Here is a 24,651-nt window from a genome sequence, read left to right as displayed (position 1 = left end):
GACCAATAATTAACAATTAAAAATTAAAAATTGCAAAATGCATCCCCCTACAGCCTAGCGGTCCGAATTATAAAATCTAATGGCTGCAGGGGTGAAGGATCTCCTGAACCGCTCCGTTCTACAGGGCAGGGAGAGGAGCCGGTTGTTGTTCCGAGTGCTCTTTTGACTCTCCAGAATTACATGGAGGGGATGCCCGGGGTTTTTCAGGATGACCTGCACCTTGTGCCTCATACGCCTCTCAAGCACATCCATCCCAGAGTCTACTCTCCCCTCCAGCACTGAGCTAGCTCATTTAACCAGTTTGACCAGCTTCTTGTTGTTTTTTGCACTAATGCTGTTGCCCCAGCAGACAACAGCGTAGAAAATAACACTTGCAACCACAGTGTTGTAAAACATGTGCAGCATATCATTACACACATTGAAGGATTTGAGCCTTCTGAGGAAAAAGACCGCACAGTAGCAAGTTTATCCATTGAATCATATATCAACATTGGTTTTGTACGTGGGAGGTCGTGTGTCTCACAAATCTGATTGTGTTTTTTGAAGAAGTGACCAAAAAGGTCAATGAGAGCAGAGCTGTAGATGTGGTATACATGGATTTCAGTCAGGCATTCGACAAGGTTCTGCATGGTAGGCTGGTCTGGAAGGTTAGATCGCATGGGATCCAAGGAGAGATAGCTGAATAAAATAGCAAAATAGCTTCATGGATGGAAACAGAGGGTGATGGTGGAAGGTTGCTTCTCGGACTGGAGGCCTGTGACTAGTGGTGTGCCCCAGGGTTTGTTGCTGGGCCCTTTACTGCTTGTCATCTACATTATTTTAATGATTTGGATGAGAACATACAGGGCATGTTTAGCAAGTTTGCTGATGATACAAAATTGGGTGGTTTTGCATATAGTGAAGGTGGTTGTGAAAGATTGCAGCAGGATCTTGATCGATTGGACAGGTGGGCTGAGGAATGGTTAATGGAATTTAATACAGAGAAGAGGGAAGTGTTGCATTTTGGGACATCTAACAAGGGCAGGAGCTACACATTGAATGGTAGGCCTCTGGGGAGTGTTGTAGAGCAGAGGGACCTAGGAATGCAGGTGCATGGTTCCTTGAAGGTCGAATCGTAGGTTGATAAGCTGGTCAAAAAGGCTTTTGCACATTGGCCTTCATCAGTCAGAGTAGTGAGTATAGAAGTTGGGAGGTCATGTTGCAGTTGTATGAGGCGTTGGCGAGACCGCATTTAGAGGATTACGTTCAATTCTGGGCACCATGTTATAGGAAAGATATTGTCAAGCTTGAAAGGGTACAGAGAAGATTTACGAGGATGTTGTCAGGCCTAATGGTGTGAGCTATAGGGAGAGGTTGAGTAGGCTGGGTCTCTATTCCTTGGAGCGCAAGGGGATAAGGAGTGATCTTATAGAGGTGTATAAAATCATGAGAGGAATAGATCGGGTAGATGCACAGAATCTCTTGCCCAGAGTAAGGGAATTGAGGACCAGAGGACATAGGTTCAAGGTGAAGGGGAAAAGATTTAATAGGAATCTGAGAAGTAACTTTTTCACTCACAAGCTGCCAGAGGAGGTAGTTGAGGTTGGGACTATCCCAACGTTTAAGAAACAGTTGGACAGGCACATGGATAGAACAGGTTTGGAGGGATATGGAGCAAGCGCAGGCAGGTGGAACTAGTGTAGATTTGACATGTTGACTGGTGTAGGCAAGTTGGGCCAAAGGGCCTGTTTCCACACTGTATCACTTTGTGACTCTATAACAAGACCAATTGTCTTCAGGAGACAGGCGGCACAGGGTAGAGTTGCTGTCTTAGTGCCAGAGACCCGGGTTAGATCCTGACTATGGTTCGCTCTGTATGGAGTTTGTACATTCTCCCTGGGACTATATGGATTTTCACGGGTGCTCCGGTTTCCTCCCACATTCCAAAGAAGTACAGATTTGTTGATTAATTGGTTTTGGTGAAATTGTAAATTGTCCCTCGTGTAGGACTAGTGTTAGTGTATGGGGTAATTGATGGTCGGCATGGACACAGTGGGCCGAAAGGACTATATCTCTAAAATCTAAAGATGGGAATTAGAAGCAAACTGAATAAAAATGATGGCACAGAAACTGAAATCTGGAACAGTACTTAAACATTGTTTTTTTTAGTTTAGTTTAGGATACAGCGCGGAAAAAGGCCCTTTGGCTCAGCAAGTCCGTGCTGACAAGCAATCCACGCACACTGCACTATCCTACACACTAAGGAAAATTTACAATTTTTACCAAAGTCAAATTACCTACAAACAATTACGTCTTTGGAGTGTGGGAAGAAAATGGAGCACCCGGAGAAAACACACACGGTCACGGGCAGTAGGTACAAACTTCGTACAGGCAGCACCCGTAGTCAAGATCGAACCTGGGTCTTTGGTGCCGCAAGGCAGCAACTCCACCGCTGAGCACATTGCATTGCTATACACTGGAATAAATTGCTCATTCTGCAAAATGACTACATAGAAAATAAAAAATGGTAGGTACATCTATCTCCTGCTGTGAATTTTTGACAGTAACATTAACAGGTTTCATATCTTATTACTTTGCAAAGACTGATTACTTCACAGTGCCTGCTTTATGACATTATTTTTTAAACTTTCCTGCTTGCTTCTGCAATATATACTTTCAGGGGAATTGGACTTGCTCTCTTCAGCCACAAATTAAAATGAAAAGTTTGTTTGCAAAATCTATTTATATTTAACCTAATTCGAGAAATAATTTTACCAACGAATTAGGCCAGAACTAGAAAAACTCAGAGTTAAAAGAGCAGTTTTGTGAAAGCCTACAAATGGTATATAGTGAATCTTCTGCTAATAGAGAAAAGGGACAGAAATATTACAAACTGAATGAAAATGAAAACCTAAATACAATCACAAATGCTGGAGTAACTCAGTGGATCGGGCAGCATCTTGTGAGAAAATGGATAGGTGACGTTACAGGTCGGGACCCTTCTTCAGAATGATTGCAGGGGGAAGCGGGAAAAAAATCTGGAAGAGGGGAAAGGGGGGCTGGACAAATCAAAGGCAGGTGACCCCTGGACAAAGGCTAAAGATGGGAGCTCAGAAGAAAAACAGTTAGGAACTGTGAAGCTAGTTGAAGGACCTTTGTTGGAAGGGAGGGAGTGGGGTGAGAGAAACTGGTGCAAGGACAGCCAGGGTTCAGGGAAAGGAAGTGAGGGTTGCTAACTATTTTAACTTCCCTTCCAGTCTCATACTGAGCTTTCTGTCCTGGGCCACCTCCATTGCCAGAGGGAGGCCACATGCAAACTGGAGGAACAGCACGTCATATTTCGTTTGGGTTGCTTACAGCCCAACAATATGAACACTGAATTCTCCAATTTTACATAACTAACTTACAACTCTCAGCCCTTTTTTTAAGTAACCTCTGCAAAGACCTCCCTTCCCCCTCCCCTTTCTCCCCCCTCATAACCCTTGCTGACCTTGCTCGGGTTTTATTTCTCTTCCCACCGTCCACCCCCTACACTCTCTTCCGCCAAAACTCCGTCAACTAGTTCCACAGTTCGCAACTATGGGGTTTTTTTTGGGCTCCCACCTGCTTCTATTTCAAGCCTTTGTCCAACAATCTGCCTATCGGGGACCTGCCTTGCCCGAGGTCATCTGTTGCTGGCCATCATTTGTCTGGCCCGCTCTTCTACCTTTTAGTTTTTATCCCACTCCTCACTGCAATCAGTCTGTAGATGGGTCCCGACGCGAAACGTTAGCTATCCATTTTCTCCAGAGATGCTGGACCTGCTGATTTACTCCAGCATTGTGTGTCCACCTTTGGTATAAAGCCGCACCTGCAGTTGCTTTTTATTACATGAAAAGCGAAATAGTCAGATTCAGAAAAAAAGCAAGCTGCTCCTTCAGAATACGAGTCATTACCTTATGGATGACTCCAAGACTGGCTGTTGCTGTAAATTTTGCCCAGTTGGTGGCTCTTGCTAACCACTCAAGATTCTCTCTAGAAAAACAAAATTCAATGGTCAACCTGATCCATAAGCAACATTTTCCTATCATCATTAATTCTGAGCAGATAAGAAATGCAAAGATTGACTACAGTAACTAGATTACCATATGCAAGATGAGACAATTCTATAAACTATGGTTCACAACTCTCAATTTCAGCCTGTATAGTTTAATTAACCAATAGTTAAATGCAACTAGAGAATGCACTATATGCGAAGTTACACCATATTGCAGCAGAATAAACAAGCTTATTTGCATGTCATATTTCTGACGACAACGTACAGTGCCCTCCATAATGTTTGGGACAAAGACCCATCATTTATTTATTTGCCTCTGTACTCCACAATTTGAGAATTGAAATAGAAAAAAAAAAAATCACATGTGGTTAAAGTGCACATTGTCAGGTATTTATAAACCACATTTTGGTTTCACCATGTAGAAATTACAGCAGTATTTATACATAGTCCCCCCATTTCAGGGCACCATAATGTTTGTGACACAGCAATGTCATGTAAATGAAAATAGTCATGTTTAGTATTTTGTTGCATATCCTTTGCGTGCAATGACTGCTAGAAGTCTGCGATTCATGGACATCACCAGTTGCTGGGTGTCTTCTTTGGCGATGCTCTGCCAAGCCTGTATTGCAGCCATCTTTAGCTTATGCTTATTTTGGCGGCTAGTCCCCTTCAGTTTTCTCTTCAGCATGTTAAAAAAGCCATGCTCAATTGGGTTCAGATCGGGTGATTGACTTGGCCACTCAAGAATTTACCATTTTTTTGTTTTGGAAAAACTCCTTTGTTGCTTTAGCAGTATGTTTGGGATCATTGTCTTGAGCAGATTGGATGTCAATACACTTCAGAATTCATTATGCTTCTACCATCAGCAGTTCTATCATCAATGAAGATAAGTGAGCCAGTTCCTTCAGCAGCGATACATGCCCAGGCCATAACACCCCCACCACTGTGTTTCACACATGAGGTGATATGCTTTGGATCTTGGGAAGTTCCTTCTCTCCTCCATACTTTGCTCTTGCCATCACTATATTAGTTAATCTTCGTCTCATCTGTCCACAAGACCTTTTTACAGAAATGTGGTTGCTCTTTTAAGTACTTCTTGGCAAACTGTAACATGGCCATCATATTTTTCTGGCTAACCAGTGGTTTGCACCTTGTCTCTGTATTTCTGTTCATGAAGTCTTCTGCGAACAGTGGTCATTTACAAATCCACACCTGACTCCTGAAGAGTATTTCTGATCTGTTGGACAGGTGTTTGGGGATTTTTCTTTATTATAGGGAGAATTATTTTGTCATCAGCTGTGGAGGTCTTCCTTGGCCTGCCAGTCCCTTTGCAATTAGTAAACTCACCAGTGCTCTCTTTCTTCTTAATGATGTTCCAGTTGATTTTTGGTGAGCCTAAGGTTTGGCTGATGTCTTTAACAGTTTTATTCTTGTTTCTCAGTCTCATTGGCACAACTTTGGTCCTCATGTTGATAAACAGCAATAAGTTTGCAAAGGTGATGGAAAGGCTGGAGGAAAGACTAGGTGCTGAGAGCTCTCTTATACCTGCATTAAGGAGGCAATTAAACACACCTGAGCAATTACAAACACCTGTGAAGCCATGTGTCCCAAACATTATGGCGTCCGGAAATGGGGGACTATGTATAAACACAGCTGTAATTTCTAAATGTGTAAAAATGGCCTTCATTAAAATCTGACAATGTGCACTTTAACCACATGCGATTTTTTTTAAATTACAAATCTGAAATTGTGGCATACAGAAGCAAATAAATAAATGATAGGTCTTTGTCCCAAACATTATGGAGGGCACTGTAGGTGTAAAGACCCACATGAAGGACAAAAATTCAGCAGTTTTCATTCGGCCAGCTTTCTCACAGCCTGGAATTGATGTTTCTCTACCCCACAGAACATTAAGTATTTTGCACCAATATTGGCCCAGACCTGACCAACAACATGCAAAGGAAAAAAAATTGTAAAAAAAGACATTAGCGCAAAATACAATTAGAAAAACAACAAGTTAATGGTAGTGTGAGAGGTGGTTTGTGGTACCCTTCCACCTCTAGATGCAAGTGCACTGGTCGAACCATTGTGCAACTGGAGTTCATTATTGGTGGGCATAGATTTCTCAAAAACACGAGTTGCAATTTCAATAAAACTCATTTGAAGAGCTCGGACAGGCATAATAGGCTTCAAGATTATTCGATTCACTGTACTTGCCATTGCTTCCCTTCCATACTTTTCTCGATAGAATGGGAACATACACATTATCAAAGTGTAATGGAATTAGGGCTAACAAGCAAGAAATGTGTCTAACTCGAACAAGGAAAGCTGGCCTTAGAAGATACGAAAGTTAGTTTTGAAATACTTAGCTTTGATGTATTTTTGCCCAATATCACTTGGACAAAATGAAATGTATTTCTCTTAAAGTATTTTAGATTACGAATCTGGCCTTCTGCACAAACGTTTGCCACAGGCCACAATTTATCTGAACTCAAAAGACGGATATTTAGGCTGAATGTGCCCACCACATCACAGTATATGTTTCTCCATTGACAATCAATGGGCTCACTGGACTCAAGATGGTAGATTTCCTCAGCATGGCTGGCAAACTGCACATTTACCCGTCTCAGTTGGACCTCTCATGGCAACACATGCCCGGAATTGCCAATCAACTCGGTAGAAGTTCTGGCCCCTTCTTTCCACCCACTTAAGATGAAAGGAAATTAGTTTCCATAATAAACTAATGAAAAGGTTCATACCTTAATCAAGAAAGGCTCAAATATGTTGCCATTATTTTTGTAAAGCAAAAACAAAAAATTGTTTAATCTTACAACTTTACAATTAAAAGCAAACTTGTACTGCATATCCATTTACCTGAGAAACTGGTCGCTTGTTGTTCCACAATGCATAAAGGAATTAGCAATCACTGTTGCTGTATGGCAAACTGAGTTTCTGACCGCATCCTGGCAAATAGAGACATTTTGTTCAGTAACATTACAAGTGATTTTTTTCAAATTCTAATGCTAAATTTAGATATCGTTACCTTTGTGTTTTTCAATATCATAAGATCTGTGTTGTTATTTAGTATTAAAAACTGTAAATGTAACTCAATAGACATTTCACCACTTAATATTGTTATCATTTTTGTGTTCTGATCATGCAAGCCCTTCGATTCTGAAGTCTGAAAAACAAAACACAAATATGAGAGCCTTTTAAAGCAACACGCATTTATCTGAATTATATACTCACACTTCATATGGATTATAAAGCAAATCAAAGAACTCATAATTTATCCCACAGGAAGACTCATTCTAGAATTAGAAAGTAATGTAATTCCCAAGTTTATATTCACATTAGATCTCCAATCTCTCCAACTGCCACTAGGGGCGTCGCATTGATGGCAACCTCTGCCTACAGTCTGTCTGTTTTTCTATCTTTTTTTATTTTTAGTCTGTTTTAAAGGTATGTTTTGGAGGTTTCTTTCGTTTTTCTTTGTAGGGGAGGGGGGTTGGGTAAGGGGGAAATCGTTTCCCAGTCACTTCCTGGCGAGGATGCAACTATTCTCCGAGTCGCGTCCTCGCCCCCCTCCTCGCGGCCTACCAACTGGATAGGCGCGGCCTTTCCTGCCGCGGACCGGACCAACGCTGCAGCAGCGGTGCAGCACTGGATTCACCGCGGAGCGGGCGATGCCTTACCGGGGATCGCCGTTTGAAGCTCCGGAGTGTTGGGCCTGCTGTTTCTAAATATATTGCTGTATCAACAACTGTGGTTCGTAGACCTTCCAGTGCTGGCGGCGCTGACTTCAACATGGCGGAGTCCTGGGACCTTTTGCCGAGGGCCGCCAGCGTGAAATCTCCGCCTGTGGACTTTGGGAGCCGCGGACAATCAGGATGTCCAAGCCGCTGAGGTTGTTCTCCCGTTCCGACGTCGAAGTTCCATCATCCCGGCGAGAGGGCCTGAACATCGGGCCGCCCGTAGCGGCGACAGCGAGGGGTTCGGGACACCCCCAACCACGGGTGAACAACAGAGGAAACTTTGATTCCGCTGTGTGGGGATGTCTATGTTAAAGTCTATCGTGTTCTGTGCTCTTTTTTATTTGTATGGCTGTATGGTGACCACACATTTCACTGTACCAATTGGTACATCTGACAAATAAATGTATCTTATCTTATTTTGTCAGTCATTTCCCTCATTCATACTATCCTAAAAAAAAAATCACAGCACAAAAACTGTCTATCTGGAATTTGGGGTTTTAAATACCACAAATGATTTATTATCTAAATTCCCTCTCTCTTTTCCACAGGGATAGAAACATAGAAATTAGGTGCAGGAGTAGGCCATTCGGCCCTTCGAGCCTGCACCGCCATTCAATATGATCATGGCTGATCATCCAACTCAGTATCCCGTACCTGCCTTCTCTCCATACCCTCTGATCCCCTTAGCCACATCTAACTCCCTCTTAAATATAGCCAATGAACTGGCCTCAACTACCCTCTGTGGCAGAGAGTTCCAGAGATTCACCACTCTGTGTGAAAAATGTTTTTCTCATCTCGGTTTTAAAGGATTTCCCCCTTATCCTTAAGCTGTGACCCCTTGTCCTGGACTTCCCCAACATCGGGAACAATCTTCCTGCATCTAGCCTGTCCAACCCCTTAAGAATTTTGTAAGTTTCAATTACCAAGAGTTTCATATCTTAAAATCTTACCATAATAACCTATTTAAGATTCTCGTCAACCAAACAGTCTGACACTCTTATTAAAATAGCATCAAGATTAGTTTCCATACTCTTGGACTCTAAACTAGCCAGTAGTCATGATTAAATGTAAACGCTTCACTTATGATAAAAACTTTAATTCTCCAAATAATTTCATCTGTAATGCTATGATTATAGGAAGTGGATCTGTGCACACTAGTGTTTGCACAGTTTTAGTTCTAAATATATTGCTGTATCAACATTTAAAAGGTAAAAATTGGAGTGAAAAAAAATGTAGCCTGGCAGAGTAAGAAACCTGTCATCCGCATTTCTTCTGTAAAAAGGTTACATGAATGTAATTTACTGAAAAAAGCAAAAAGTGATCAAAAGAACCACAAGCATTTCTCTTCACAAATAAAGTCTATGATTCTGAGTTAATGCCCCTGTCCCACTTAGGAAACCTGAACGGAAACATCTGGAGACTTTGCGCCCCTCCCAAGGTTTTCGTGCGGTTCCCGGAGGTTTTTGTCAGTCTCCCTACCTGCTTCCACTACCTGCAACCTCCGGCAACCACCTGCAACCTCCGGGAACCGCACGGAAACCTTGGGTGGGGCGCTAAGTCTCCAGAGGTTTCCGTTCAGGTTTCCTAAGTGGGACAGGGGCATTACTTCTGAACATTACCCAACAGCAGTAACCATTGTAAGAGTTCTCATATTTATTGGCGAAACCTTAGTTCCCAAAATAGCTATAATGAAAGAATGAGCATGGGAAGGGGGAAGGGGCTGAGGAGAAATGGATTGAAGTGGGAGCAGTGCAAGAAACATAAGAAAATACTGCTTATCCTCTCACCAATTCTGTGCTTTTGATGGAAACTATTGGTGAACTGGCCAACTTTTCATCTGTCTCCATGGTTTCACTGGAGATAGAATTCAGAATATTAATGATAAAGAAATGTTAACAGTTTGGCTTATTTAATTATCATTTCAAGCTTAGCCTTATATTCGCAGCTTATAATAATAATAATAATGGATGGGATTTATATAGCGCCTTTCTAATACTCAAGGCGCTTTACATCGCATTATTCATTCACTCCTCAGTCACACTCGGTGGTGGTAAGCTACTTCTGTAGCCACAGCTGCCCTGGGGCAGACTGACGGAAGCGTGGCTGCCAATCTGCGCCTACGACCCCTCCGACCACCACCAATCACTCACACACATTCACACACAGGCAAAGGTGGGTGAAGTGTCTTGCCCAAGGACACAACGACAGTATGCACTCCAAGCGGGATTCGAACCGGCTACCTTCCGGTTGCCAGCCGAACACTTAGCCCATTGTGCCATCTGTCGTCCGCTTATCGTCTCTGGTATTCCCAATGGACTATATTAATTTTCTATGCGTAATTAAAAGTAGAAATGTGTTATTGCTTTGGCAGAATATAATTAACAGAAGTACATAGCTGATATCTTCGTGTTCCATTAATAACAAAATATATTTTTAATAAGTTTCCTAAAATAGGGGCAATTTGGGAAAATCTGCAAGTATATTTGTAAAATCAATGTAAGTTCAGAAGGGATGGTCAAGGTATCAGCATCTCTACAATATTGTAGAATAAATCACTGCATATTCATCAACAATAACTCTTGCCAGAAAAAAATGTTATGCTTTTACCTTTCCTTCTCAGTGGTTGTTGGTACAGTACCAGTATTTGTAGAACCTGGTACTGCAGCAATAGGAGTGCCTACGGTCTTCAGGTTCTGGATGACACTAGACAAGAATTGTTGGCTGGCACTCTCATACAAGTCAAAACAGATTTGATAGGCCATCAGAAGGTTGTCGTCCTTCACAAGTTTTTCCAGGATATCGCTGACTGCTTGGGGATCATCCAGGAAAATGAGGCACTGCAAGATCAACATTTCAGAAGTCAGAACAAGTCCTTCTGCAACTGTACAAAACATTTCTGCTGTGTGAGAGCCCAATTGCATCATCTGTTGGCATGTAAAGCAAACTTGAAGTTATCTTTATATCAAAACTTGTCTCTCCGTCATTTCTCTTTGGAAATTTTGGAATACTCTTTTTCACTGATTTATCTCCTTGCCTCCAACTTCTAAACCTTCTTGCCCAGCACAGCTGGACCAAATAGATTCCTGTGCATTACAATAGGGAAGACTAAGATGATGGAGGAAAATTTTAATCCCCTTATAGATACACAGATAACACAGTCTGAAGAAGGGGCTCGACCGAAAACGTCACCCATTCCTTCTCTCCAGAGATGCTGCCTGTCCCGCTGAGTTACTCCAGTATTTTGTGCCTACACAGATAACACAGTTAGCCTGAAAAAGATGTTGGCATGCAAGGCTAATATAATAGGACAAAAAAGAGAATGGGTACAAGTATCATTCTCTTGACTGGCATGTACTCACTGCCCAAAACAACTATGAACAGGAACAGGCACTCTGGTGTCAGGACAACAGCCTCCTCTTGAATGTCAAAAAAGCTTAGGAGCTGATCGTGGACTTTAGGAGGGCACAACATCCGAGGACGTACACTCCATTGAAGATAAATGGGGATACTGTGGATAGGGTGAGCTGCTTTAAATACCTGGGAGTCCACATCTCAGATTATCTGACATGGACATCACACGCTGCCGCACTGGTGAGTAAGGCAAGGCAGTGCCTTTACCACCTCAGGCAATTGAGGAAATTTAGAGTGTCTCTGAGGATCCTCCAGTGCTTCTACTCAGCGGCTGTGGAAAGCATCTTGTCCGGAAACATCACAATTTGGTTTGGGAACTGCTCTGCCCAGGACAAGAAGGCTCTGCAGAGAGTAGTGCGTTCGGCCGAACGCACTATGGGAACTACACTCGCCGCCCCTGCAGGAACTATACATCAGAAGGTGCAAATCCAGAGCCAACAAGATCATGGGGGACCCCTTCCACCCCAGCAACAGACTGTTCCAGCTGCTACGGTCAGGCAAACGCCTCCATTGCCATGCTGTGAAAACGGAGATGATGACAAGGAGTTTCTTCCCAGAGGCCATTAGGACTGTAAACTCCTATCTCATCAGGGACTAACTAAAGGGCCTGTCCCACTTAGGTGTCCTTGGCACGCAAATTACGCGACCTCATGGTCGCGTTGAGCCGCGACGGTCCCGTGAAGGTCGCACGCGATTTCATGCGTATGCACAGTCGTCTGGAGCGCGTGACGTCATTTGAAGATGGACACAAAGCTGGAGTAGCTCAGCGGGACCGGAAGCATCTCTGGAGAGAAGCAATGGGTGATGTTTCGTGTTGAGACTCTTCTTCAGTCTGAAAAGAAGGGTCTTGACCCAAAACGTCACCCATTGCTTCTCTCTAGAGATGCTTCCGGTCCCGCTGAGTTACTCCAGCTTTGTGTCCATCTTCAATTTTCTTTGCCCCGCTCTGGGAGTAGAAGTGGGGGCGGATCCGGACCGCAACGGCTGTGAGCCCCAGGCCGAGTTCAGCGATCGTTTGCCTGCTTCTGCTGCTGTTGGAGGCGAAACGTTGCGTCGCGCCAGGGTCTTGGGCCTGTCCCACTTTGGCCGTCATTTACGCGACAGGCCGTTGGCACGCAAAGATGTTGTTCGCTACAAAAGTTTCGGAGCACACGACTACATACCCCTCCGCACTTCTCAGTGGGACCAGCCCCGCGTGGCCAAACGATGCCCGTGCGCCTCAACGCGACCACGAGGTCGCATAATTTGTGTGCCATGGACACGCAAGTGGGACAGGCCCTTTACTGTACCAATTTACTGTTGTGTGGTGTCTTTTTAAAATTGCTCTTTTTTTCTTTTTTTCCCTCCCACAAATATGTAATATGTGAATATGTGATTCTGTTCCATTCTGTTTTGTAGTTTTTTTGCACAATCCGCGAGCATTGCCACTTTTCATTTCACTGCACATCTCGTATGCGTATGTGACGAATAAACTTGACTTGATTTGGAGAGGTAACATAGTACAACTGATATATTTTTAAGCATTTGGTGATGTATGAATTGCATAATGGAAAAAAACCAAGATGAACAAAATTTGCAATAAAAAACAAAATGCTCAACATGTAACATGGCATCTTTGGAGTGCGAAAACAAGTTTGCGTTTCAGCTCAAAACATTAATGGTTTCTCTTTCCACAGAAACAACTTGATCTTCATGGTATTTCCAGCATTTTCTGTTTTATTCATGAATTTGAATAGTTGAGTTCAATTCTAAATGCTCCCATAAAAACACTACTCAAAAGGTTTTAACTGAAAATCCAATTTATGGTCAGAACATGAAAATGGTCTTACCTGACACACATTAATGAAGTCTGGCTTTTCCAGATTCATATAGAGCTTCACCAGAACACGAAGGACTTCATTTCTGAATTGCTTATTTTGCATCAGTGACATGCACACTTTTACACTATATGCAAGCATCGCAGAGATGTCACTCTGTGAAAGAAAACAAGTTAAATATGACACCATTCACTTAATGTTGCTTCCTTGGCATGACATAACAAAGGGAACTTGTATGACTAAAAAAATATTAATTAATTTCAATGATGCAAAATATCTTCATTTCACCATAGAACATGGAACAGTACAGCCCAGGAACAGTACAGCCCATCATTTCAGCAATATGATATGATAACAATCCAAATTGACCCCATCTGTCTGATGGGATCTACCCCAGGTTACTGAGACATGGGGAGATTGCAGTAGAGCTTTCTATCCTCTCTAGCCACATGCGAGGTCCTGGAGGACTAGATTGTAGCTAATGCTGTTCCTTGGTTTACGAAGGGAAGTGGACATAATCTAGGAATTCATATGCCTGTGAGCCTGACAACAGCGATTGGAAAGCTGTTGGAGTGGATTCTTCGGGAATAGATTTACTCATATTTTGTTGAGAATGGAATGATTAAGGATGGTCAGCATGACTTTGTCTGCAACAGATCATGTCTCACTAACGATTGAGTTTTTTCTTGAGATAAATAAAGTGATAGGTGAAGGGTTAATTGATGTTGTCTGCATGGTTTTTAGTGAGGCATTTGGTGAAGTCCCTCATGGTGGGAAGATTGAGACAATTAAGATACATGGGATCCATGGTGACTTGGTTGTTTGGATTCCAAACTGACTTACTGATAGAAGGCAGTGGTGGAATTCGGGCTGGAAAATTGTGATCAGTGGTATTCTAGATATATCTGTGCTGGGGCCTCTGCTGTTTAGAAACATAGAAAATAGGTGCAGGAGTAGGCCATTCGGCCCTTCGAGCATGCACCGCCATTCGATATGATCATGGCTGATGATCCAACTCAGTATCCCATCCCTGCCTTCTCTCCATAACCCCTGATCCCTTTAGCCACAAGGGCCACATCTAACTCACTCTTAAATATAGCCAATGAACTGGCCTCAACTACCTTCTGCGGCAGCAAATTCCACAGATTCACCACTCTCTGTGTAAAAAATGATTTTCTCATCTCGGTCCTAAAAGACTTCCCTCTTATCCTTAAACTGTGACCCCTAGTTCTGGACTTCCCTAACATCGGGGATAATCTTCCTGCATCTAGCCTGTCCAACCCCTTAAGAATTTTGTGATATACATATAAATGATTTGTACACAAATGTACATTTATCCAAAGTAGAGGTTAGACAAAGCCTGGCGAGTGAAAGGTGGATACAGGCGAGACAGATTTTCGATAGACAGTAAATTGGACAAAAGCCAGTGATGAAAAGATAAAAAGGTTGAAATAAGAATAGAAGAGTTGTGAATGTGAAGCCAGAAGTAGGTGGTAGGAGAGTGGAAGGGGAGAAATGGGTGCAAGTCAAGATGGGGCACAAAGAGAAGGAAAGGAAAAAAAGAGCTGGGGGTTGTAGGTTAATTATCTAAAATTGGAGAAGGTAATGTCCATACCGTTAGGTGGTAAGCTACCCAAGAGGTTTCTTTTTTTCAGTTTGCCTGTGGCCTCACTCTGGCAATGGAGGATGCCCAGGACCGAAAGGTCAGTTTGGGAATGGGAAGGAGAGTTTAAATGATTAGCATCCAGAAGATCCAGTAAGCGTTTGCGGGCTTAGTACAAGCGTTCGGTGAAATAGTTGCCGAGTATACGTTTGATCTCGCTGTGTGAATGCAGTTGGCATGGACTTAGTGGACCGAAGGGTCTGTTTCCATGCTGTGTCACTAAACTAAACTCTACCTGCTGTTTCTCCAGCCACATTTCCAACTTGTCTACACCCTGCCAAATCCCTCAACAACCTTCCTCATATCCCACAACTCTGCCAATGTTTGTGCCATTTGCAAACTCAGTAATCAGCACACCTATATTCTCATCCAAATTAATTAAAAATGTGGAATTTTGAAATTCCACATTAAAGGTTTACTCAAAATGCAGTTATTAATTCAATAAAGGAAATGAAGTAGCAAAGAAACACAAATCTGCAGCACTTCATCAACACTAACGTTATATTACTTACGGATTCGAGAATCACTTTCTCAAAGACATCAAGCCTCCTGGTCTCCAAAGCAATGCCAATTGCCTGCTTGTATTTGTGGTCATCAAAGCATCGTTGGAACATCTTATTCACAATACCTTCTAATCGAGGGTCAATAGGTTTCTCCTCAACATCAGGTAGTTCTCTATTTTCAACTCGAAGTTTTGTATAATGATCAATGCATTTAGCTGCAACATAAAATTCAAATGTTTCAACTGCAGTCATCTTGGTTGACATGAACAAAGTCACAACTACTCATTGCCTTCCCTTCAAGAGCCAGAGCTTCCAATCCTTCCTTGGTAAACATATTTAAACAATTCCATAGCTATCATGCTAAAATACTGTCTTCGACCAAGTACATTTTTCTTGTCTGACAATTGTTGAAACATCAAAACATAACTGATCAGGGCAAAATAAATTCATAGCAACAAGGTGGGGCAGCTCGCAGAGTAGCTGCCTCACAGTTCAGCGACTATATTCGATCCCGACCTCTGGTGCTGGTGTGCAATTTACACATTCTCCGTGTGACTGTGTGAATTTCCTCTCTGGATTCTTTGGTGCCCTCCCACGCCTCAAAGATGTGCGTTGGATAGGATAATTGACCATTTCAAATTGCCTCCAGCGTGTATGCGAGTGGTAGAATCTGGGGGATGTTGACTGATCTGACGTTAAAATGGGAACAATGTAAGATTAGTGTAAATAGGTGCACAATGGTCAACGTGAGCCAGGTGGGCCAAAGTGTCAGTTTCCATGCTTGTCACTATATTCTCAATTCCCATGTTCCCTTTCCAATTCCTCTAGCCTTACAAACCTGTCCCAAATGGCAACTTATTTTGCATTTCTTTTGGCAAAATAATTGTATTTGGCAAACATTACACCTCCATACCTGATTTCCACATTACAACATTCCAACTTTCTTCAATCTCAAAATTGTCTAAATTTTTGCCCAGCCCTGCGAATGTTTTGACGTTCCTTAATGTTTGCTTAGCATCCATTTCCGTCATACTTCTGTAGTGCATATTGGGGCGTCTTCCAGCAAAAAACAAGCATCATGTTCAAGTTGCTATAATGAATTGAGTTTGAATAATATTTAACTTAATCTCTAGCAGGGATGTATCCTTAGTGCATACTTTCCTGAACTTGGCATAAATTAACAAAATAAAATGTGGGCCTCATGATTGCTGTAAAAATATTATATCAGTGTGATGATTTTTCTGGTCCAAGCACAATATGCTCAAACCAAAAAATAAGAAATATATAAATTCTAAAATTACTTAGCAAAAATCTTCTAATTACTGGACGAACGAAAATTATTTAACACAGCTGGTCTATGCCCGTGTTTAACTTTCCACACATAATCCAAAATGTAATATTGGCCTATCCCGTTCTTAATATTCCAATTATAGTTTCTTCCATCTGATACCTAATGTCAGTGAAGCTTTGGCATTAACCATAATATCTGGTACAACTTCACATTGACCTATCATTTTCTGTGGTACCACCATCATATTAAATAGGAAAGAATCAGGAAAAAAAATTGGACACCTATTATGTACTATGGGCCAATAGCAACAGCTTAAACATACGTGTCCAGAACCTGTAATTTGATGGCCGAGTATATCCCTCACTCTACTGTTACAAACCATGTCAGAGAACCAACCCTGGTTTCATAGAAAGGGCAGAAGGAAATGCTGGGTGCAACACATGGCACAACTACAAATGCAGTGTAACCTCAAGACGCAACAGGCCATCGTCATCATGGATCAAAGACCAAATTCCAGACACAAGATGACAGTGACTGTATTTGATCTCAACACAGCAGTTAACCAATTACAGTATCAAGTTAGTGAGCATCACAGTAAAAGGATTTCAGTGTTTATGGTTGTGTCGTGCACAAAGGAAGACAACTGTGATTGTTGGAGGTCACTGCAGAAGCTCCTCAAGGCATGTTCTTTGCCTAGCCACATACAGCAGTGTAACACTGACCTTCCTTTCATCATAAAGTTTAAAAGCTTTGATGCTTGATGATGATTACACAATATTCAATTTCACTTACAATCCCTTAGTGAATGAAACAGTCTAACAAAAATTAGGTGACATTTAGGCAAGGGCTGCTAAAAGACTTGTATCATTCACATTACGAAAATGTCAGCCAGCCATCAACATCACTGGACCAAGAGTCAAATCCATATATCCTTCTTATTAACAACATTACCATTATCAAGCCCCACACTATCAACATTGTGAGGAGAACCACTGATTCGGAGCTCAACTGAACCAGTCACATAAATGCTGGGGTTACAAGCAGATAAACAACTGGGTACTTTGAAGCATGTGACTCTCTGTCTGACACTCCAAACCCTTTGCCATCTACAGGGCAAGTCTGGAATATGATGGAATATTCTCCATTTGCCAAGACAAATGCAGTGCCAAAAAAACTCAAGAAGCTCAACACGTTCTAGAAAAAAACCAACCCATTTCATTGGCATCTACTGAACTACCCTAAGCCTTCATTACCTCTACCACCTGCATGCAGTAACTGCAGTGTGCACTATCTGCAAAATGTATTTGTCTACGGTACTCTATATGCAGTTTCCAAACCTGCGGCAGAGAAGATTAAGGAGAAACCAAAAAAGATTTTCCAAGTTAATAAAGGGAAAAAAGAATTACGAGAGAGAGAGAGAAGGCGGCTCCTCAAAGACCAAAGTGGACCTGTTTAGAGCAACTGTAGATGGCAGAAGTTCTTAATGAAGATGCCTCTTCCTGTTTTTACTGTGGGGAAAGACATGAAGAATAGGGAAATCAGAAATGTTAATAGGGTTGTCTGTAGGAAGTGTCTACATTGCAGTCAAGAAGGTGCTGGATGTCTTTAAATGGATGAAGGTAGATAAATCTCTAGAGCCTGATCCTGTGTATATCCAAGAACAATGTAGGAAGCTAGAGAAGAAATTGCAGGAGCACCAGCTGAGATATATGCATCTTTGTTGGCCAAAGGCAGGGTTCCAGAAGATGGGAGGATGGCTAATGCCTTGACTTTAATTAAGAAAGTTTGCAAAGAAAAACCTGAGAACTAATGACCAGTAAGGCTGACATTTGTAGAAGGTAAGCTATTGGAAAAGTTACTGGAGAAATAAGAGCTATACATTTGGAAAGATAGGGGTTGATTAGAAATAGTCAGGTGGCTTTGTACATGGATGGTCATGCCTCACAAATTCAATTGAGCATTTTAAAGTAACCAAGAAGACAGATGAGGGCTGGCCGGTAGGCATAGTGTATATGGACTTCAGCAAGGGCTGTGAAATAGTTCCGCATGGACGTATTAGGGAACTGGTTGTAGCTGGATGATTTCATTGGTGGTCACCTATCTACCTCATTGACCTCATGACCCTCGGACTATCCTGGTTAGGACTTTGCTGGCTTTAACTTGCACTAGACATTATTCCCTTATCTTGTGTCTATGCATTGTAAATGGCTCGATTGTAATCGTGTATTGTCTTTCCGCAACTAAAGCTTTTCACTGTACCTAGGTACACGTGGCAATTAAATTCAAACCTCAGGATCATCCTGGAGAATAAGAGCTTCATAGATAGGAGGTACAGCAAGGTGGTCACGCCCAAGGTCCATGGGTGACCACAAAAAGATAGTGTAGGCAGAGTGCAGGTAATCCATGTGGCTATTTAGCTTCAAAATGGATATACACTTTTGGATACTGTTGAAGGGGGTGACAGTCAAGGGTGAGCAGCAGTAGCAGTCAGGTCTGTGGTACTGAGCCTCGCTCTGAGGGACAACGGGGAAGGATAATGTCAGGCATAGCGATAGTGTTAGGAGACTTGCTTGTTAGAGGGGCTAACAGGAGATTCTGTGAAGTAGTAATCCAAAATGGTTGACAAGGGTAAAGCTGTAGACATTGTCTAAATGGACTTCAGCGAGGCATTTGATGAGGTTCCACATGGTAGGGTCCTCTAAAAGGTCAGATCGCATGGGATCCAAGGAGAGTTATCCGACAATAGAAAATTGGCTTTATCGAAGGAAGCAGAGGAGAAAGGTTGAGTGGTCTTTGAGTAATGGTGTGCCTCAGGGATCGGTGCTAGGCCCATTGCTGTTTGTGGTTTATATTAACGAGTTGGATGTAGGTGGTATCCAAGAAAGCAAAGGTGGTTATCAATAATTTCATCAGGATCTTGATCAGTTGTGCAAGTGGGCTGAAGAATGGTTAATGGAGTGTAATGCAGATAAATGCGAGGTGTTGCATTTTGGGAAATCAAACCTGAGCAAGGCCTTCACAACAAATGGCAGGGCATTGGGGAGTGTTGTAGAGCAGAGGGATCTAGGAGTGCAGGTACATCATTTCCTGAAAGTGGCATTGCAGGTAGATAGGGTGGTCAAGAAGGCTTTCGGTACATTTAGCTTCATCAGTCAGGGTAATGAGCATAGAAGTTGGGAATGTTGTGTTGCAGTTGCACAAGACATTGGCAAGGCCACATTTGGAGTATTGTGTTCAGTTTTGGTCACCATGCTATAGGATGTTGGTAAGCTGGAAGAGTGCAGAGAAGATTTACAAGGATCAAAAGCAGGTTCAAGAGCTCAAAGATCCACTGCTGTGTACCTTTAATATTAAATTAATAATAATTATTGTTTAATTACCTTCATAACATAATTTGTAAAATTAGTACTCCATAGATAAAAAATAAAAGACAGCTAACCTATAATGGTTTCCACGTATTCGGATTCATCATTGACATTGAAGAGGTCCCCAGCTCCAAGTGCATAGTTCAATGATTCCTCAAAGGCTCCAAGATGATAAAAAACTTTAGATGCCACCAAGGCAGCAAATTCCCGACTCCGAAATGTCTCATCTTCATATAGTTCCTCACTAAAAACAAGCACAATTTACTTATGTAGAATATTTACATTTGGTACTTTGGTGTTGTTGATACAAACATATTATGTCATTCTCTGCATTTATTTATGAGCAATGAAACCAGCCTAGTTTTGAGTATTGAGTGCATTAAAGAAGCTTGCTATATTGCTGTGCTGTGGTTTAAAGTAAATTGTGCACAACTGTAAAATGCTTAGTGATTCTGCTAGTTCAGTCAGTGCTCAAGTGCACATTAATGATATCATAGGAGTCAAAGTAAACTTAAAATGCTTCAAAATAAAGTTCTTGCTCCCGAGATTCAGTACAGGCAAATATTAAAACAATTATCTCTTTAGTATTAAAGGTAGACACAAAATGCTGGAGTAACTCAGCAGGACAGGCAGCATCTCTGGGGAGTAGGAATGGGTGACGTTTCGAGTCGAGACCCTTCTTCAGAAAAAGTCAGAAGTCTGAGTTACTCCAGCATTTTGTGTCCACCTTCAATTTAAACCAGCATCTGCAGTTCTTTCCTACACTATCTCTTTAGTATTTGTGCACTAGTAACCTTGAGAGTGGAGACAACTGACTGATTATTTCATTGATACTTGATGGATTTACTAAAAGTGTGCAGGTACCCTTTTTAGAAGTGGCACAGCAAACAGGAGTACAAAGATACCATGCCATTCTAAAAGTTATAACTGTCAAACCAGTAAGAAATGTACAAACATGCAAAAACATGGCACTGAAATCTAAAATGATTTTGAATACATAAAAACTCAACTGGGGAACTTGGGCACATTTTATTAACTTCATCTCATCTGATTACTAAAACAAATCATGATGTCTCATGCTGGGAAAAATATTCAAACAACACAAATCCCTTACATTTTAACCACAGATTCTGAAATTTCAGCCCAGAAGTCATTGACCACAGCGTTCAGCTTGTGCAGAGCAAACTCCTAGAACAGAGAAAAAGATATTAAGCAAGGGCACATAATACATTATGATGATTAATCAATTTAAGTAACAGTGTGAAATATATGTTCTTTATTCAGACTGGAGTGTAAAAGCTAAAGATCTGTCCAATTCTTACATTAACACCCTTACACTGTAGGATCGTGAGGCCATTAATTAGAACAATAACCTTAACATTCATGGATAGTAAAGACTCAAAAGAAATCATAACAATCCAAGCACTGCCCTAAATTAGAAAGTCATGCTAATTATTTCAGCAGTGCTGTGGTTTGAGTATCAGAGAGACTTCATTCCCAAGATATTTGCATTTCACATTGTAATTATTTACAAAATCAGGTGACATTTACTGTGCTAAAGTCAAAATCTATAGTAGTATTTGCAGAACACAGAACTCTTCAACTATTGCTTATCTGGAAATGGGTAAGCACTTGCCTTGAGCTGTGGCTCTTTTTCATCCAGAAGCGAAATGATTCCAGCTATAAAATACAAATAGGAAGGAACAATTTAGCACAACACATTAATGAAGTCCAGTAAATCATGAAAAATAAGTAGCCTTGTTCAACGTTATCCAGGTAGAAAATAAATCAAAGACATATTTTGGAAATCTGAAATAAAAACAAAAATTATAGAAAATGTTCAGCAGCTCAAGCAGTATCAGTGGAAAGAGAAGGGAGAGTTAACATTTCAGGTTGAACATCTTTCATCAGAATTAGGAAACAGAGAACACATTAATTTTAAGTGGAGAGGCCACGGGGGGGGGAGGGGGAGGGGGGGTACAAAGGAAATATCTGTGAAATGTCATGGGGGATAAGCTGTCAGAAGGTTTATAGGTTGAGGGTTAATGATGGAGAGAGAGAGCATGCATCTCAGCAAGAGTGCAAAACCATGGGAGTGTGAGAGAGAGAACTGGGAATTGTGTCCAGGTTCAGCGCGTTAAAGATCGCCCAAGGTCCAGGAAGCGAGAATGTGGGTGACCACGAGGTAGGCAAGGGGTGCATGTGACCCCTGTGGCCATCTCCCTTCGAATCAGGGACACCCTTTTCGGTGTTGTCGGCAGGGGACGACATATCAAGGTTGAGCAGCAGTACCAGGCAGGACTGTGGCACCAAGCCTGGCTCTGAGGCAATGCAGGGAGAGCCACAGTGGTAGCTAACTCTATAGTTAGGGTGCAGACAGGAGATTCTATGCAGCAGTTGAGACTCCAGAGTTGTATGCTGCCTCCCTGCTGCCAGGGTCCAGAATGTCTTGGAATAGCTGCATGATATTCTCAAGGGGGAGAGGAAAACAATTAAAAGGAGTTGGATAAAAGATTTTTAAAAAGCAGGACCTCTAGTGTAGTGATATCTGGGCTACTTCCAGTGCCACATGATAGTGAGGTAGTAACAAGAAGATAGGGCAGGTGAATATGTGACTGAGGAGTTGGTGCATGGGGCGCGGATTCAGATTTTTGGACCATTTGGATTTCTTCTGGGGCAAAGGTAACCTGTACAAGAGGGATGGGTTGCACCTGAATTGGAGGGGAATCAATATCTGTCAGACAGGTTCGCTAGTGCCACACGGGTGGGTTTAAACAAGATTGGCAGGGGGGTGGGATCCTATTCAGGACCAAGACAGGTGGGAGACTGGAGATCGCTATGGATGGTGATGAAAGAAAGTTCAGTGGACAGAATAGGCAAGAGAATGACAAGGATCACTGTTTGTTTGAATTGCACTTATTTTAATGCGAGAGGCCTGATGGGCAAGGCTGATGAAAACAGGACATGGATAGAAACATAGAAAATAGGTGCAGGAGTAGGCCATTCGGCCCTTCGAGCCTGCACCGCCATTCAATATGATCATGGCTGATCATCCAACTCAGTATCCTGTACCTGCCTTCTCTCCATACCCCCTGATCCCTTTAGCCACAAGGGCCACATCTAACTCCCTCTTAAATATAGCCAATGAACTGGCCTCAACTACCTTCTGCGGGAGAGAATTCCACAGATTCACCACTCTCTGTGTGAAAAAAGTTTTCCTCATCTCGGTCCTAAAAGATTTCCCCTTTATCCTTAAACTGTGACCCCTTGTTCTGGACTTCCCCAACATCGGGAACAATCTTCCTGCATCTAGCCTGTCCAACCCCTTAAGAATTTTGTACGTTTCTATAAGATCCCCCCTCAATCTTCTAAATTCTAGCGAGTACAAACCGAGTCTATCCAGTCTTTCTTCATATGAAAGTCCTGACATCCCAGGAATCAGTCTGGTGAACCTTCTCTGTACTCCCTCTATGTCAAGAATGTCTTTCCTCAGATTAGGTATACATGACTGGGACGATGAAGCCATTACAGAAACCTGATTAAGAGAGGGACAGGACTTGGAGCTTTATGTTCCAGGGTACAGATTATATTGGAGAGATAGAGGTGGGGGTAAAAGAGGAGGCGCTGCTTGATTAAGGAGGTTAGCATGGCAGTGGTCAGAGATGACACTACTGATGGTTTGTCCAGCGAGGTTATATGGGTGGAGCTGAGAGATAAGAAAGGGATGATCACCTTGTTGGGAGTGTACTGCAAGCACCAAATGGTCAACAGGAATTAGAAGAGCAAAAATGCCAAGAGATTGTAGCCAGCCACAGGACTAATAAGGTTGCCATAGTAGAGGATTTCAGCTTTCCCAAAATTGACTGAGACTGTCATGGTGCAAAAGGTTTAGATGTGGCAGATTTTGTCAAACGTGTTCAGGAAAGTTTTCTCAGGCAATAGGTAGAGGGCTCCACATGGAAGAGGGCAGTGCTTGATCTAGTCTTGGGAAATTGAGTGGGGCAAGTGGCTGAAGTTATGTGGATAAGCCTGTTGGGATCAACAACCACTCTTCTATTAGCTTTAAGATAGTTACAAATAAAGACAGGATGGGCCCGCGAGTTAAAATTCTAATTTTGGCCAAGTCCAACTTTGAAGGCATGAGACAGGAACTCATTCAAGTTGATTGGAGCATGTTATTTGCTTGGAAAGCAACGTACAGAAAGTAGGATGTCTCTAAAAGTGTGCTGACAAGAGTTCAGGACATGCATGTTCCGGTTAGAGTGAATATCGAAAATATCGGGAATTATCGCGTTTGCTCGCTGCATTTCATCAAAACTAAGGCATTATTGATGTTTTGATGAAATGCAGTGAGCAAACGCAATAATTCCCGATATTTTCGATCTTTATATCTGCACGGCCAACAACTTCCGCTGTTATTTTCCCTTCAGCGCTCTCTTGTGTTTACCTTCGTTTTTCTTTATCTTCTGGACTCTAAAGTAAGATAGCTGTGCCTCGCGGTCACCCCGACTGGCACAGTTATTTACAGCTCAAAAACGGGCCGTTTTCGCGGTTTTTAAACGGGTTTGAAAGTACGCGTTTTCAGCATCAATAACATGTACTGGAAGTGACGTTTGTACCCCAGTTGGATTTTGCGGTCACGCGGGTGAGGATCTATGATCCAGTGACCTTTCGTGAAATCACCCTATACACACCCTACCAATGAAAGTTGAATTGTTAACTACCTCTACAGCTTAAAATACTTTTATTCCCACTTTCTAGTTCTAATGGAGGGATCTTGACATAAAATGTTGACTCTGTTTCCTTCCCCACTGATGATGCATGATGTGTT

General features: G+C 42.1%; 1 protein-coding gene across 1 annotated transcript in view; it reads right to left on the bottom strand.

The window, feature by feature from the left end:
• psmd1 (proteasome 26S subunit, non-ATPase 1) overlaps positions 1-24,651 on the bottom strand; it is a 103,885-nt gene that overhangs the window by 70,351 nt on the left and 8,883 nt on the right. The window contains exons 2-11 of the mRNA XM_033032121.1: positions 21,457-21,500; positions 20,935-21,008; positions 19,895-20,064; positions 15,174-15,379; positions 13,011-13,154; positions 10,378-10,607; positions 9,558-9,624; positions 7,059-7,196; positions 6,890-6,978; positions 3,915-3,993 (exon numbers count right to left, since the gene is read on the bottom strand). Of these exons, the coding sequence (XP_032888012.1) occupies positions 3,915-3,993; positions 6,890-6,978; positions 7,059-7,196; positions 9,558-9,624; positions 10,378-10,607; positions 13,011-13,154; positions 15,174-15,379; positions 19,895-20,064; positions 20,935-21,008; positions 21,457-21,500 (1,241 nt within the window). The remainder of the gene's footprint in view (positions 1-3,914; positions 3,994-6,889; positions 6,979-7,058; positions 7,197-9,557; positions 9,625-10,377; positions 10,608-13,010; positions 13,155-15,173; positions 15,380-19,894; positions 20,065-20,934; positions 21,009-21,456; positions 21,501-24,651) is intronic.

This window comes from Amblyraja radiata, chromosome 13 (assembly GCF_010909765.2).
Source record: "Amblyraja radiata isolate CabotCenter1 chromosome 13, sAmbRad1.1.pri, whole genome shotgun sequence".
Classification (NCBI taxonomy): Eukaryota; Metazoa; Chordata; class Chondrichthyes; order Rajiformes; family Rajidae; genus Amblyraja; species Amblyraja radiata.
Note: the sequence above shows the minus strand (reverse complement) of the source record. Positions and strands in the feature narration are given on the sequence as shown.